Source organism: Nannizzia gypsea, genomic scaffold, assembly GCF_000150975.2.
Source record: "Nannizzia gypsea CBS 118893 supercont1.2 genomic scaffold, whole genome shotgun sequence".
Lineage (NCBI taxonomy): Eukaryota > Fungi > Ascomycota > Eurotiomycetes > Onygenales > Arthrodermataceae > Nannizzia > Nannizzia gypsea.
In genome coordinates this window covers 1,278,809-1,292,934 of record NW_003345200.1, presented here as the reverse complement: position 1 = coordinate 1,292,934, position 14,126 = coordinate 1,278,809, and the positions used below count along the sequence as shown (strand labels likewise).

The 14,126-nt window shown below is 49.3% G+C and overlaps 6 protein-coding genes across 6 annotated transcripts; 3 read left to right on the top strand and 3 right to left on the bottom strand.

Annotated features, from left to right (window-relative positions):
- Window positions 1-158: 158 nt before the first annotated feature.
- On the bottom strand, window positions 159-4,151 carry MGYG_02494 (90S preribosome component RRP12; the record flags this gene model as incomplete). Its single annotated transcript, XM_003174918.1, has 3 exons — window positions 159-2,051; window positions 2,104-4,020; window positions 4,089-4,151. 3 exons carry the CDS (start codon window positions 4,149-4,151, stop codon window positions 159-161), a joined length of 3,873 nt encoding a protein of 1,290 aa, XP_003174966.1.
- Window positions 4,152-4,752: 601 nt separating this feature from the next.
- On the bottom strand, window positions 4,753-5,619 carry MGYG_02493 (hypothetical protein; the record flags this gene model as incomplete). The annotated part of the gene is made up of 4 exons (XM_003174917.1): window positions 4,753-4,926; window positions 4,991-5,106; window positions 5,170-5,238; window positions 5,364-5,619. 4 exons carry the CDS (start codon window positions 5,617-5,619, stop codon window positions 4,753-4,755), a joined length of 615 nt encoding a protein of 204 aa, XP_003174965.1.
- Window positions 5,620-6,734: 1,115 nt separating this feature from the next.
- On the top strand, window positions 6,735-7,063 carry MGYG_02492 (hypothetical protein; the record flags this gene model as incomplete). The annotated part of the gene is made up of 3 exons (XM_003174916.1): window positions 6,735-6,827; window positions 6,892-6,957; window positions 7,019-7,063. The coding sequence occupies 3 exons, from the start codon at window positions 6,735-6,737 to the stop codon at window positions 7,061-7,063; spliced, it is 204 nt and encodes a 67-aa protein (XP_003174964.1).
- Window positions 7,064-8,505: 1,442 nt separating this feature from the next.
- MGYG_02491 (hypothetical protein) lies at window positions 8,506-10,064 on the bottom strand (the record flags this gene model as incomplete). The annotated part of the gene is made up of 2 exons (XM_003174915.1): window positions 8,506-9,681; window positions 9,996-10,064. The coding sequence occupies 2 exons, from the start codon at window positions 10,062-10,064 to the stop codon at window positions 8,506-8,508; spliced, it is 1,245 nt and encodes a 414-aa protein (XP_003174963.1).
- A 687-nt stretch (window positions 10,065-10,751) lies between these two features.
- On the top strand, window positions 10,752-11,800 carry MGYG_02490 (hypothetical protein; the record flags this gene model as incomplete). Its single annotated transcript, XM_003174914.1, has 3 exons — window positions 10,752-11,464; window positions 11,522-11,596; window positions 11,653-11,800. The coding sequence occupies 3 exons, from the start codon at window positions 10,752-10,754 to the stop codon at window positions 11,798-11,800; spliced, it is 936 nt and encodes a 311-aa protein (XP_003174962.1).
- A 586-nt stretch (window positions 11,801-12,386) lies between these two features.
- On the top strand, window positions 12,387-13,832 carry MGYG_02489 (hypothetical protein; the record flags this gene model as incomplete). The annotated part of the gene is made up of 1 exon (XM_003174913.1): window positions 12,387-13,832. One exon carries the CDS (start codon window positions 12,387-12,389, stop codon window positions 13,830-13,832), a length of 1,446 nt encoding a protein of 481 aa, XP_003174961.1.
- Window positions 13,833-14,126: the final 294 nt, after the last annotated feature.

Below are 14,126 nucleotides of genomic sequence, written 5' to 3'. Positions count from 1 at the left end.
TGTTCGTGCTAAGTCATACATGCATACATAGGTTACTTAAAATAAATCGCCGATCAACCGGGCTTCAAGGTCTTTATGACGCTTCTTGACTAGTTATCCAACGAGGGAGTAAGTTATCTCATATTTTCTTAGGTATTCTTCCTCCCCTACCTACCAACTTACCTCCCGACTCTTCCCCTACCACCACCCCTAGAATCCCTCCTACGCTTCTCAATCCTCCCGCTTCCCCCAGGACTGCCTCTCTCTTTGCCCATCCCGAGCCCCCTTCGACCAGACTTGGCTGCAAGCCCCTTATCTTTGCCCCTGCCTGCACCTGCACCAGCTTGTCCCTGTCCACGCGCCGGATTACTCTTCTCATCATGATCGTCAACATCCATCTCCATGTCCATGTCCATATCATCGTCTCCCTTTTTACCCTGACTGGCTCTTAATCGGCCCTTTTGACCCTTGCGCAATGCATCAGGCCCACTGACCGCAGTGAGATAGGCGTTGACACCAGACCCTGCACCGCCAGCGCCAGCAGAGGTATCCATCTCATCACCATGGTCACCGAGCAGCAGCTTGCCATCCTCGTCCATGCGAGGGCGATGTTTCTGCTTATGTTTGGACGCCAGGAAGCGTACGCTTGGTTTAGTGCTGGATATGTTTGCCAGTGCGTCTGGCGCAAGGAGATCCAGCGGGTTAGACTCAGGCGATAGTTCACGGATGTATTGCTCTCCCGTATCGCCTGTACCACCACCTGTGCGTCGTTTGCTTTGACCTTTGCCCTTGGATGAAATGGCTCGTTTGGTGGTGTTGCCTGCACTGTCGATTTCAATCTCGCTTGCATCCGACTCATCGCCAGACATGTAGTCTGAATCAGAGCCGTATACCGCCTTGTCAAACTCATTGTTAAATGACTTGCCTTGTCCAGCTTGAGCAGATTGCTGGCCTCTAGGATGTTGCTGCTGTGTATCCTCATCGTCTTCATCGTGTTTGGCTTCCTTCTTGCGTTTCTGGCGTTCTCTCTCCTTGCGTATCGATACAACCAGTTTGCGATCTGATTCTTCAACCAGCCCTTCCACAAATGCCGCTCCGAATTTACGTATCAGGCGATCTAGTATGCCCTTAACCTTACTCCTCAGTCGGCCCTTGTGCTCTTTACTCCACATCATGAGCTTGGGTACCGCAGACGGGAGACGGGGCTTGAGCAGATCGTCCGGCAACGCTACCACGGCTACTTTGACAAAGCCAAGCACCGAACGGACGATCTCACGGTTGTTACTGGTCAGGAACAACTCGATGGTCTGTAGTAGGTCGGACTGCATGGTGGTCGGCAGTTGCGAGTGATACTCAAACAACAGACGAGACATAGCCGTTACACTGGCCGCAACCATGTGTGGTGAGCTGCCAGCCAGGCCAGCAGAAACCATCGTGAACATTTCCTCAATGGTGGCGGGTGCGTCTGGTGCGTCGTCTGGCATATGTGCTACCAGAGAGTTGCGGATCTTTGTGCCCGGCGGATTGCGTTCGGAGTCAATCATTCGCTCAGTGGTGTGAACAAGCAGAGCAAATGCAGCTGTCCGTGCCTTTTCGTTGCTCTCCTTGCAGCCTAGTACGACTTCAGAGAGAATGCCGGGGATGAAATGAAGGTCTTCCGTCGGTAGGTGGGTGATGATCTCGTGAATTGCAAGCAGACGATCCCGGTGAGCTGGGGCGGGTGTCTTGTCTGCCGTCGATAGAATAAGGGATTGTAGCTCTGTGCTGCGTTCGCTTAGAGCAGTGCGCCCGGCATCCGTGCCTGCAAGACGGGGAATGAGTTTGTACGCCTTCTTGATGAGCTGGGGGTCCGCGGAGGACTTGTTCAACACAACGGAGGCAAGTGAGAAGAGAGTCGCAAAGCTGTTGCGAGGTAAGTAAATGGACATTGTCACGATTAGGTCCATCAGCGTGTGCGATGTTGGAGGCATCTTGTCCTTGCGAGCCATGCCGGGCTTGCTGCTGGTGTTAGCTTCTTCCTCGAGAGCTCCCTCCAGCATAGACGTTACTCGACCAAAAGTGTCAATGAGTTCCTATTGTTGTTAGATCAGTAGAAGTAAAAAGAATAGTAATTCAATGACATACCTGTTCACCTGTAATGCTCAAGTAAGCATTAATGCATTGCAAGATATAGCCCCTGAACTGCGGCAGAGTCTGGCTGTAGACGTTGAAAAGCACCGCAAGCATATTCCCAGCAAACCCGGAGAGATGCTCGATATTCTTTTTCGCTTCTTCCCTGGTAACTCGTCGTTGCAAGACAAGATCTTCAATCTCGGATTCAACAGAGGTAATCGCCTGGTTCGATTCGACCAGGTTCTGCAGTGCTTTGCACACGTCCACCCGAAGCTCAGCCTGCTTATACAGCACATTCGACAGTAACTCGGCAAACGGCTGGTCAAAGGCTTCTCTCATGTCCAGGGGCAGTTCGCAGAATCCGGGCAGACATGCCCAAGTCTGCTGCACCAGTGTCTCGAAAATCTTAACCTCGACGGTCTTCTCCGCCTCTCCGTAATCCATAACCCGCTGATATAGGGCTTCACTCAATGGCACAAGCTCGGAGCGGAAGTATGCTAGGCTCGTGTTTGCTACGTGGTCCCGTAGAATAGGGAGAAGCCAGACACGACCAGGCTGGCCAGCCTTTTGGTTCACGATATTGAGCGGGATGATATCAAGGACAGCCTTGGGGCCCATGACATTGATGGCAGCACCAAGGACCTTCTCGGCCTCCTTCTTGCCCTGGAAATTCTCATTTGCTCGCAGATCGCCTATTATCTTCACCACCTCGTTCATCACAGGAGAGCTCTTCCATTGCAATGCGTTAAACATGGCTTCGAGGACATTGAATACCTCCGAACGAGCAACTTGGTATTTAACAGCAAGCAAGCCTGTAGCAGATTTTGCCAGCTTTTCAATGATCTTTTCATCATACACTGATGCTTCAAGAAGGACAGATTCCGGAACACACGCAACTAGAAGCGAAATCATGCCCTCTGAGGCTGAAGTGCGGATGTTCCGCGACGGTGAGGTAAGGAAGCTGGCGAATAAGTTGAAGAGCTCCGGCAGCTTCTCAAATGTTTCCTGCGCTGAGACCTGAGCGGAGACATCATAGCCTCGAGATAGGACTGCAATCCACGGTGGAAGCAGCTGTGAGTCATTGTGTGCTGGTTTCAGCTCCGAGATAGCCTCTAGCAGACGCGGTAGCTTCGAGGAAGAGAACTCGTCTGCCATTCCAGTAAATATCACTTCAAACACCTCAAATGTACCCATGGTAAGGTACTCGTTCGATGACCGGGCGACATTCATAAGAAGTTCGCACAGAGGCTCGATCTTCCTGCTCGGCCAGCCTCCTGAGGCCGCTGCAATGGCCTTGACAAGCTGTAGAGCATGCGACACCGCGGGCTCATGTGGCTGCTGGTGGTCCTGCTGATGCTTCCCTTTCCTGCCCTGCGCCTTCAATGCAGCAGTAACACTATCATTCAGCGTCCTCAATGCTGTCTCAGCGCATAGATCAGCCGCGGGGTGGTCCAGCGACGGACTCGGTGGAGGTTGTCTGAGTATCTGTATCAACGCATCCTGCACCCGCTTCCGGACTTTGGGTCTATGGTCAACCGCCAACGCCAGCATTCCCGCAATAGCCCTGCGAGGCCCAACCTCTGATGCCGGCAGCGCCCATGCCGCCGAGTCCTGCGCTATAAGCAGATTCTGTAGACATCCAACGGACGACTTGAGTAGCGGGGCCTCGACCTCAGCGAGCGTCAGGGCCGGCACCAAGCTGCCTAGTATCTGCGCAAACTTGGAACGTAGCAGCGGCGCGGGAACAAAGGCAGAGACGGTATCGAGCAGATATACAACTGAGGTTGCCAACTCTTTATTCACAATGCCCTGGGTGGTGTTGATGGACTGCGGGAGGAGGGCGAGAAGCGCAGCAAAGTAGGCGGTTGCAGTGAACTCGGCATTCTGGTCGCGTAGAGTGTCCTCGACTGCTGAAAGCACGACTCCGGTCTGTACGCTCCCATTGTTAGCTGTTTGTCTGTCTGTATAGTTGTGGATGTAGCTGGCTGGCTGCTTACATGGTGCTGGTTCTGCAGCTTGGGGGACTTGATCTTGTCCAGCTTCTCATGCAGCGACGCCATGATGAAGAAATCCAGGAGGCTCTCTCTCTCTTCCTGTCTCTGCTTCTGCCGGCGATGCTTGAGTCGCAGCTGTCACCAGCTTTGTTGGTGGTGAAGCCGGAGTTTCGTCTCTTTTTATGCTATTTTTTATGGTTCGAGATAATTTTTTGGCGTAGTTTTTTTTTTTTTTCTTAGTGACCCAAGTGGGTTTTTATCGATAGCAAAAGTCACTGTGGGCCAGCAATCAATCAGATTATTTTAACGAAGAAGCACAGGAAGAGGTTCTATCTTTAATCTATAGGCTTGGGAGTTAGATAGATAGGTAGACTTGTAACAAGAGAAAGGTGGTCTGTTATTGAGTGAAATATAAGCAGACTCTTTGCACAGGAGATGCATTTCACAATATTCTGCATGGCCTGGCATAATCCATCTTCAAAGCACTATTTAGATAGAAAGGGGCGGTCCCTTTAGCAGACAAGTCTGTACAGGCGGTTCCCCGGTAGTAGCTGGTATAGCTGATGTTGACATATCAATAGTTTGTATGCCCCATAGCGGTATTTAGCTTGGTCCTTAACAAAGTATCACTATTCGTGTAGACTATGCTCGATTCGACGAAGTCGAATCAGAAGAGAATCTCTCCGCTGTGCTCAGGTTCAAACCCGAGGGCCTGTAGGTGTGAGCTTCGTTTCCTATCTTTGCGCTTCCGCTGCTCTTCGGCCTGCTTCTTTAGTTTAAGAACCTCGGATGCAGGTGCCTGTCGGTAAGGTTCCGGGATGTCATCGTCTTTATCAAGGTCCTATATTGAGACACAATGATTAGTTATTGGAAAATGTGTAAACTTTAAAACGACGTTGACGTACAATCTCTCCAAGAAGTAATACGTTCTCTCCTCTGACCAGGAACACTCCCCGTGGGATATCGGCATATAAATTCTCAGCGTAGAGTCGTTCAACTGTATCCTGCAGCACAATGTTGGCTAGACAGCCATTAGCCCTTGTATTCTTCGATTGACGCAAGTAAGCGAGATCTCATAACATACCAAACTGGTCCCAGCTTCGTAATACACCAATTAGTTTGCGGCCATCACGCAGAACCAAAACTAGCTTCTCTATACACCAGACATCAAATATCGATCAGCAACAAAGTCATACACCTCACTTCCTCATTCCAGATATACCGCAAATTCACACACAAGCTTCCCCCACTATCAACGCAGAAAGGTAGGGATCTCACTGTCTGTCAGGTCCAATAGCTGTGCCGCAGTCGTGAAGAGCTGGGGAGGTAGCTGAGGAGGGCCTTGGGGCTCTAGAAGTGGTATGGCGGAAGCTGGTGGGATCTGAGGTTGCTGCTGTTGCTGCTGCTGCGGTTGTTGTTGCTGCTGTTGATTACTTGGTGGACTGGGCCGGTGGTGACGTCCACCTTGAGGATGGCGCATAGGGTCACCCTGTCGTCCACGCGCGGCCTGTTCTAACGTCGGGAAATTCTCCATCATGCCTATCTGAGGGTTCGTTGTGGTGCGCTTCGGGGTGTGGGTAAGATGTAGATATGCAGGTCGCGGGGGTTGTGTCTCTGCGGTAAAACTCGCTCGGTGTCGGGATCATATGCAGCAGCCGATCCTGGGCATCGTGCTTCGCTAGTAGCAGCGGGAATAAACAGCCACTAAAGGATTCTAACTGCGAGCGAAAAGACGAAGAAGCCGAAGTTGAATCGTCGATTTTGTCAACGTCGAAGATCGAAAATGAAGCACTTCCCGATCGGGCAGCTTACGCTTTTGGGCATGTTTGTCCTGTTTGTATAATACATCGGATTTACTTTTTCCTAAAATATATCACGTGATGATTCATTCTTCCGGGCCTAAAGAGGGAAGAGTCACGAAGAGGAGAGAGTTAGACGCTGGAAAGCGAGGACTCACTGCCCAGGTAGTGCGAGATGCCTATGGCTGATGGCAGCAGTGAAAGGGCTGCCCGAAGTCGGGGAAAGTGGCATGGGGTTTGTGAAACCGTCTAGTATTTCTAGAGTCATGATTACTACTCCGTAGATGGTGCGTCTATCAAAAATAATATTAATAGAATATGCGACCACTAATGGGCGCAAATATTCCTTCAGCCCCCGGATTGATCCTCATAACTACTCTGTAGACTAGGCTTAGCTTCGCGCAGAAGACGCCAGCGATAAGACATCGGATCGAGCTGAAATAAACCGAGTAGTACTACTGGTTTATGGCCCAACCACAACGATCCTCCACAGCATGTCGATCTTTGTGGCTTGGTCGAACCGCCAGAAACCAAACAAGCCTCGACCAGAATGTCTCAGGCTTCGGATCCTCCATGGAGGTGTTTTGCCTGCCAGCGCATCTGGGGTAAACTATTCAATGCACATAGCGTTGCTTGGTGCCTTAGAATAGCAATTGTATCAAACCAAGAGGGTGACAGGTGGCTGGATCCTACTCTTCGCTGTAACTACACTTCTGTTTGATCCTCTCCAGGCTCTGGAGGGGGCGGCAGAGAGGTATATAAAAGCGCCTTTTCCTGCTTGTGTTCTTCATATCTTCCAGCACAAAAATACAAACATTCCAACAATCCCACTTCGGAAGACTAAGCAATTATGAAGCTCTACTTGATCATCAGCATGATGCTCGCTGCCACTGGGTTTGCAGCAACCCTCGGCGCTAGAGATAGCAATGCTCTCGCTGCAGAGGTAATTCACACTCGCCTCATCAACGGCCAGATTTATTCCCCACTAACCTGTATATGCGTCCCAGTGTCCTGTCGACCGCCCTTGCAATACCAACCGAGACTGCGGCGCCAATTACTGCCGCTGCGTTGTTGTGAGTAGTTATCCAGTATTGGCAAACAGGATTGTCAGTCCCCACTAACGAGTTTCATTAGAACAATGAGGGTACCGATGGTCACTGCCGCCCATGGCCAAGCTAGACGACCGGATATCCTTGTATAAAGACAGGCTTTTCAGGCTTCTGGGGAGGTTCGAGAAATGTTATAGATTGATGTCGTCTTCGCCACCATGATGATATAGAACTTAATGAATATTTTCATGTTTCGTTTCTAGTATTCAGGAATTTTGCCAGTTTTTTTGCATCATCAATAGACTGTAAGGCAGGATGTATGGAGCGGTTAGTTGTGATGCTCCATTTGCTTTCGGCCAAAAACAACAAGAAGTGGAAATAAACTCGAACAAAGCTCATCACGTGATACTTACTTTCAACGACAGCCCAAGTAAATCAACGTCAACATGACATGAACAACACCCGTAAACGCGATGAGATCTCGTTTTCTGGCTAAATGTGCTATAGACCGGCGGGAAAAGCTGAGTTCTCATCTGGGCTATAGTCTGAACTGACACAGGGACATTTACTGCTCTTTCGGAAAAATTAGCGGCCAGGATCTACAAACAGAACAATATCAACATCAACAGGAGAGCCGCATAATACCCAGAATCATCTCATCCCCCCTCCTCCTCCCACATACCGAATAGATGAGGACTTGATTACACACGAAGAAAGGGCAGTTTAGATGACCCAAAGAGGCGTGCATTGACCTCCGGGCAATTCTCTTATTATAGTTGGATTTGTCCATGAGTGTCAGACGGAAATTGTATTTCCTCTACACAGGCATCCAGACGACCACGAGGGATGACGAGTTTCAAAGCTTTTCTCATTTTTTGACCTGACAGGCAGCTGGGCCAGGTTTCGTACCCGGGAAACTCAGCCCTGGTACTCCATACTTCCGGGATACTTTCCGGACTCGACAGGCTCTTGCTATGACTTTTTAAGTATCATACCCGTTTGTCCGACGGCCCCCTTGTTCTTGGCAGCTAGAACACGTCTCTTTATTTTAAATATATTTTTTCCTGACAAAACTGAAAAAAAGAGAGTGGAATTTTCGAAATGGCCCATGTTTATTATAACTCAGGGATGTGGAATGATATGTATGTTGCAATGAGACACAGGAATGCAGGATTATTCCACTAACTACTGTGTGAATTTGGTCCCTTCCATGCACCTCTGTGGCTCCAATGCATTCCTGACGGTAAGCGAGTAAATCATTATCTTTAATTCTCGAATTTTAAACTTACGCACTAGGTCCTCATTTCAGGAACTCTCCAATTGAAGCTTTTATGACAGAATTCAAATTCTCAAGGGCAAAAGTTCATTATCAGCTGAACTAAAATATACAAGTGAGGAAAATAAAAGTATAACAGAGGCAGTGGTGCCATCATGTTACATCATTTTGAGAAAATCAATCACATATGAAGGGGAGAAAAACGATCCTGTTCCTGATGCACCAGCTAACACATGGTTAGTTTTTTCATCGACATATCTCTCTGGCGCCGGTGAAGCCTATCCCAAAGGTTTCTTTTATTGCAAAACTTTGATTGGGCGGAGATTTACCTTCTCTCGAGGCCACCGAGTCATTTCATCGAGTCGGGGGTCAGACGGGAATCGAGTTAACAATTCGGCAAGTAGCCCAGCTCCTAGACCCTTAGCCCACCAGGTACGAGGTTCCATCAGATGCATGAGAACTGCCCAATGCATAAAGAGTAGCAAGACCAAAGGATTTCCACGTCGGGCTTCGCACACAGTATTTTTATCCAACATGCTCAGCCATGATAACACTAGACTTTGATCTTGCTTATCACGGAATATTGAGAAACATAGCTCAAGTTTCTGTACTAGCCGTTTGATAACGTTATAATCTTCGGTACTGGCAGACGCCATTGTCTCGTCCGTAAAGGCCATTAACCTTCGGAAGGCCATTTCGGTGCCTGGCTCATTGTTTACCGGGACATCTTCAGATTCTATCCTGATGCTTGATGAGAACCAGCTTATTTCTAACCAGCCGTGACTGACAGAGAAAATGCCTTTGACACCCTGCAATAGCTCAAATATTGCTATCACATCTTCTAGTACAGTCCCGCTCTCCCTGCGGCCTGGTGCTATCTGGGTCGATGAAAAAGTGAAGACTGTTGTGATAACAGCAAAAGCAAAGACTGCTTCACAGTTGGCCGGTGTGATGTTGTTTAGGGCCTCGCGGAAGGGTGACGAGGCAAGGGTATGGTATCGGATGGCTGCATCAAAGTATGAAACAACCTCAGATGGATGTTTAGCACCTGATGCTATATGCAGGGCTGCCAACCCCAATATTCCATCCATCAAAAAATGGCTGGATATCGCCAAGCGGGGAATATGGACCTGCCATGCGTATTTGTCCTCGGGAACGCCACAGAGGCTTTTATAGGAGTCGGTAGTGTATTTGTGGGCCAATTCGAACTCGAGCAAACGGACGGCTGGAGGGAGAGGGAGAATAGGTGGTGCTACAGGTGCTGGTGGGCCTGGACTTGGCTCGGTCTGTCCATTGTGATAATGGGTGCTGCTCGGGACGGAGGGTGCATTTGGTGATAGAGATGATTGTATTGGTGAAGCTTCCGCGGACGTCGTTGAGGCTGCTTTGACTCTGCGGGCCGCCGCCAAAGAGTAAACACAGTTTATCTCTCGATTCTGACAGTTGGTGCAAGGAGGACCACGTTCGTCGCACTAGACAAGCAGGAGAGAAACAAGAATAAGCATGGGGCCAGACAACTTAGCAGCCGATGGGGGTGGTGTGGATAGGGACATGAAATCTTCATATATTGCGATCTGGTCAGTGCATAGGCAGCAATGCCTGGCTGATCAAGCTTGGTCAACGACTAAGAGCAGAGATATACAGTGCCATCGACATTAGTATCGATGTCAACAGCATCGATCCCACGTCTTAAGACGACCCATAACTAATAGGATGGAAGGAGGAAGCATGCGGTGCAAGGGCAAAACGAACGAAAAAGCTCTGCTGGCTCGGACACCAACCCTACCTTTACTCGTCTCTGCTTGCACTGGTCGCATCCATTCCGCGACTTCTTGTGCGATCTCCGGGGCGCCATGTTTTGACCAGCAGTCCCGCCGCATTAATAACAGCCATTACCTGCCGGCATGTCCCAGAATGACAGGTCGCTCAGTGTCCGTTGGCCTGTCTACGTTCACCGTAGCGTGGTTGGGATAAGGCTTCCCGGGAGCGCTGGCCAATGATGCCGGCGGAAGGCCCGGATAATCCACCATCCAGCTCTGAGGCCTGCAAGATGCGATCACCCATTAAACACGCTACGAACCTCGCTTACAGGCTGCCGACGCTTCTCTGGGGCCTAGCTATTGCTTATTTTTCTAAATCTACCGTCTGGTTCGTACATAACATGCCTGAAAATGTACGGGTTTACGGGAGACATGGTCGACCCCGTGGAGCCCACCCAGGGTTTGGGGCACCTAGAGAGAAAACGAGAGCGAGAACGAGCGCAGGGAAGCGAGAACGATTTGATATCAAGCCCTCCCTTGCCCTCGTCCTTGCCGAGCCTTTAATGAATGATGCAAAAATTATGCATGATTCATCGGCTTCATACTTATCACAGGCGATGTCCTTCTCATTTGTTCCTTGTTCCTTTTTTGGCTCCGCTGGTTCCTTTCCTCCTACTTTATGTCATAACGGCGGACGAAGGCTCGATATAATAATACCCTTCGCTATCAAAAGCTGCTCAATATCAGACGGAAGAAAATCAGATCAAATAAATTAAACAATAATGGCACCACCGAGCTTTGCTACCTGTACAGAGGTTGGGCCAGCGTGCCCCGTCGAGGCCACTACCTACGGCTACTATCCCCAGCTTGGGTCAAATGCCTTCCTGACCGCATTCTTCGCCTTTCTAGCTCTCGCCCAGCTAGGTCTTGGAATCTTCACCCGCACCTGGTCCTTCCTGATAGCGTTGTTCATGGCATGTGCCCTCGAAGCGGTCGGTTACGGTGGGCGTTTGCTCATGAACAAGAATCCTTGGTCGAAAGATGCCTTTCAAATCCAAATCGTCTGCCTCATCCTGGCCCCAACCTTCCTGGCCGCCGGCGTTTACCTGACGATTAAACATATCGTACTCTTCGTTGGCCCAGAGCATTCCCGTATCAAGCCAAAGCTATACACCTGGGTGTTCATTTTGTGTGATATCGGCTCCCTCATACTACAGTCGGCTGGTGGTGGTGTTGCTGCCGCAGCAACGAAGAAAAATTTCAAGCTCTTGAACGTCGGCAATGGTATCATCATTGCTGGTATTGCCTTCCAGGTAGCTACCATGTCAGTTTGCGGGCTGCTTGCCCTTGAATTCTTCATCCGGGCATACCGAAGTGGAAAAGGTTTTTCCTCCAGTGGTTCATCCCATGGAGCTGCAGCACGTAGGTCCTTCTGGATCTTCTGTGCTGCGGATGCCTTTGCCTATATTGTGATCCTGATTCGATGCATCTACCGGTAAGTACTCAATGTATCGTCTTCCAAGCCATAAATACTTACTAGACGGCTATATAGTCTGCCTGAGATGGCTGGCGGCTGGGGAAACCCCCTTATGCGAAACGAGAAGGACTTCCTGCTGCTTGATGGAATGTAAGACTGACGTAGCTCATGAACATACTCTCAATTCATCGCTGACGCGCCTCTAGGATGATTGCTTTGGGTGCTGCCACGTTCACCATCTTCCATCCGGGATTCTGGTTTCCTCCTATGCGAAAGGGCGGTGCAGCATCAAAAGACCTCCAAGGTATTCCTCCAAGCGAGGGAACCAGTGTAAACAATCCCGCCGAGAAGTAAACGGATTCGGCACCCGAAAGCTACATGATCTTCCCTTAATTTTCTTGTTTATTCTGAACCTTCAGGACTGGTGTTTGTTACTTGATGTACCAACTTTCCTTTTTGATTCCTATTCCCTGACATATTGTGCTTAATGTGCCTTTTTAGCGAAGCGATCTCCTCTATTATCTTGATACACACTTCTTGCGACGTATATAGATGGTCTATTTATTAGGATCAATTGGATTTCTTACACTGGTAAGCCCGAGTTTGCTTGTGAATCTTATAGATCGTGAGGCAAGAGAGTTTCGGGGGCTGAGGTATGTCGTCATAACCCTTTTCCTTCCAATCATGTCTCTACACAAGCTGATGGCAACTGGATATCTCGCCTCTAGATATCTGGGAGGGGTCCCGTCTTCCATGAATTGCATTATATGGTGATTCTTTACCGGTATGGCTGTCTAGCACGTCTATAAGACTATATACTGACAATACAGTATAAGACTCTCTCGCTACTTCGACGATAAGGAATACCGTCAACATGTCTCCGTCGAAGCAAATATTCAAGTGTATCGGCATCGTTGGAGCGGGAAACATGGGGGCCACGATGGCGTTTGGCTTTGCTGAGAGGGGTATCAAGGTATCACTCTGGGATGCAAACGCTGAGAATGTTGAAAAGGTGATGAACAAAGTCGAAGGAGAAAGGGGAGTGCAGGAGAACATACGACCATTCCGCGACATCCATGAGTTCGTTAAAAGCGTTGACGTAGCAATCGATCAGGACGGACGGGGTCGTCGACCCTTCATATTCTCAATCACCCATGGCTGGCCGGCTGATTGTGTCCTGGCCTCAATGATGGATGATCTTGAAGATGGAGACATCATACTCGACGGGGGCAATGAAAACTATCGAAACACCGAACGAAGACAGGAAGAGGTGGAGAAGCAGGGAGTTAGTTGGATTGGGATGGGGGTGTCAGGGGGTAATCACTCGATCAGGCGTGGACCTAGCCTAGCGCTTGGAGGCGACTCTGATGCCATTCGGGTTGTGATGCCCCTGTTGAAAGAGTTTGCAGCGCAGGACGCTCGAACCGGTGAATCTTGCGTGGCGAATGTCGGAACCAGGGGTGCAGGCCACTATGTCAAGATGGTTCACAACGCAATTGAGAATGGGATGCTGTCCACCATATGCGAGGCCTGGGCGCTGCTGCACTATGGCCTGGGCAAATCATACGATGAAATCGGTGATATATTTGAGAACTGGAACACTGAAGGGCCCTTGAGGAATACGTTCCTCATCCAGATAGGGGCCAGTATCTGTCGAGAAAACAAGAAATCATCTGGGGAGGACGCCGGCAAGAAACAAGCGGGCGACAAGCCCAACCTGCTCGATAACATGTCTGATGTAGTAGGGCACGGAGATGATGATGACACTGCTGGCACATTGTATTGGTCTGTTATGGAAGCTGCAGACCGGCACGTCTCTTGCCCCAGCATCGCAGCAGGCCAATTTCTCAGAGTTTCCAGTGTGAACAGGAGACAACGACTCAGAGTGGCTCAGAAACTAGGTATTGCACCGCCGAAGAAGCTCACGCATATCCATGATGTCCCGACATTCATCGAACAGCTTCGAGACGCAGCGTACGTTTCCATCCTGGCTTCATTCTGTCAAGGACTCGAGCTTATTGCCCGTGGATCCAAGGATGAGAAATGGAACACAAATTTAGGGGATTGTCTGAAGATCTGGCGGGCTGGTTCCATCATCCAGGCAGAGTACATATCAGACCTGCTGATGCCGGCCTTGACATCTGGAGCTCACATAATGAACATGAAGCTAGTGGATGAAGTTGCTGATGCCATGAACAAGAATTTTGATCCCCTGAAACAGGTCGTCTTGAAGGGAACCGAGTCTGATGCGTATATACCTTCCTTGTCTGCGAGCTTGGAGTATCTGAAGTATGAAGGAGCCAAAATGCTACCAACGCAGTTTATGGAGGCAGAGCTGTCTTTCTTCAATGCCCATCGTTATGAATGGCCGGGTATCAGGGGGTAGCTAAGAACGAAACCGCTTACCCTGCAAGGACTGCAAGACCTGCATGGAATGTCCCTTTCTCCCTCGGGGGGTTTTTTTCGGTTGATCTATCAAATTTATCTTCTCGGTTTCAGCTTCAGCTAATGTTTTATATTCATCACGTGTTTGGTATTGGTTTATTTACATGAAAGCGTTCTTGAAACAAAAACCAAGGCATGGCTAATATCAGATAACTAGTTATCAGAATGACCAAATGAAATGAAAGAAATGAATCAAATTTGATAAATATTCTCTAATAAAACAATAATCCAATGC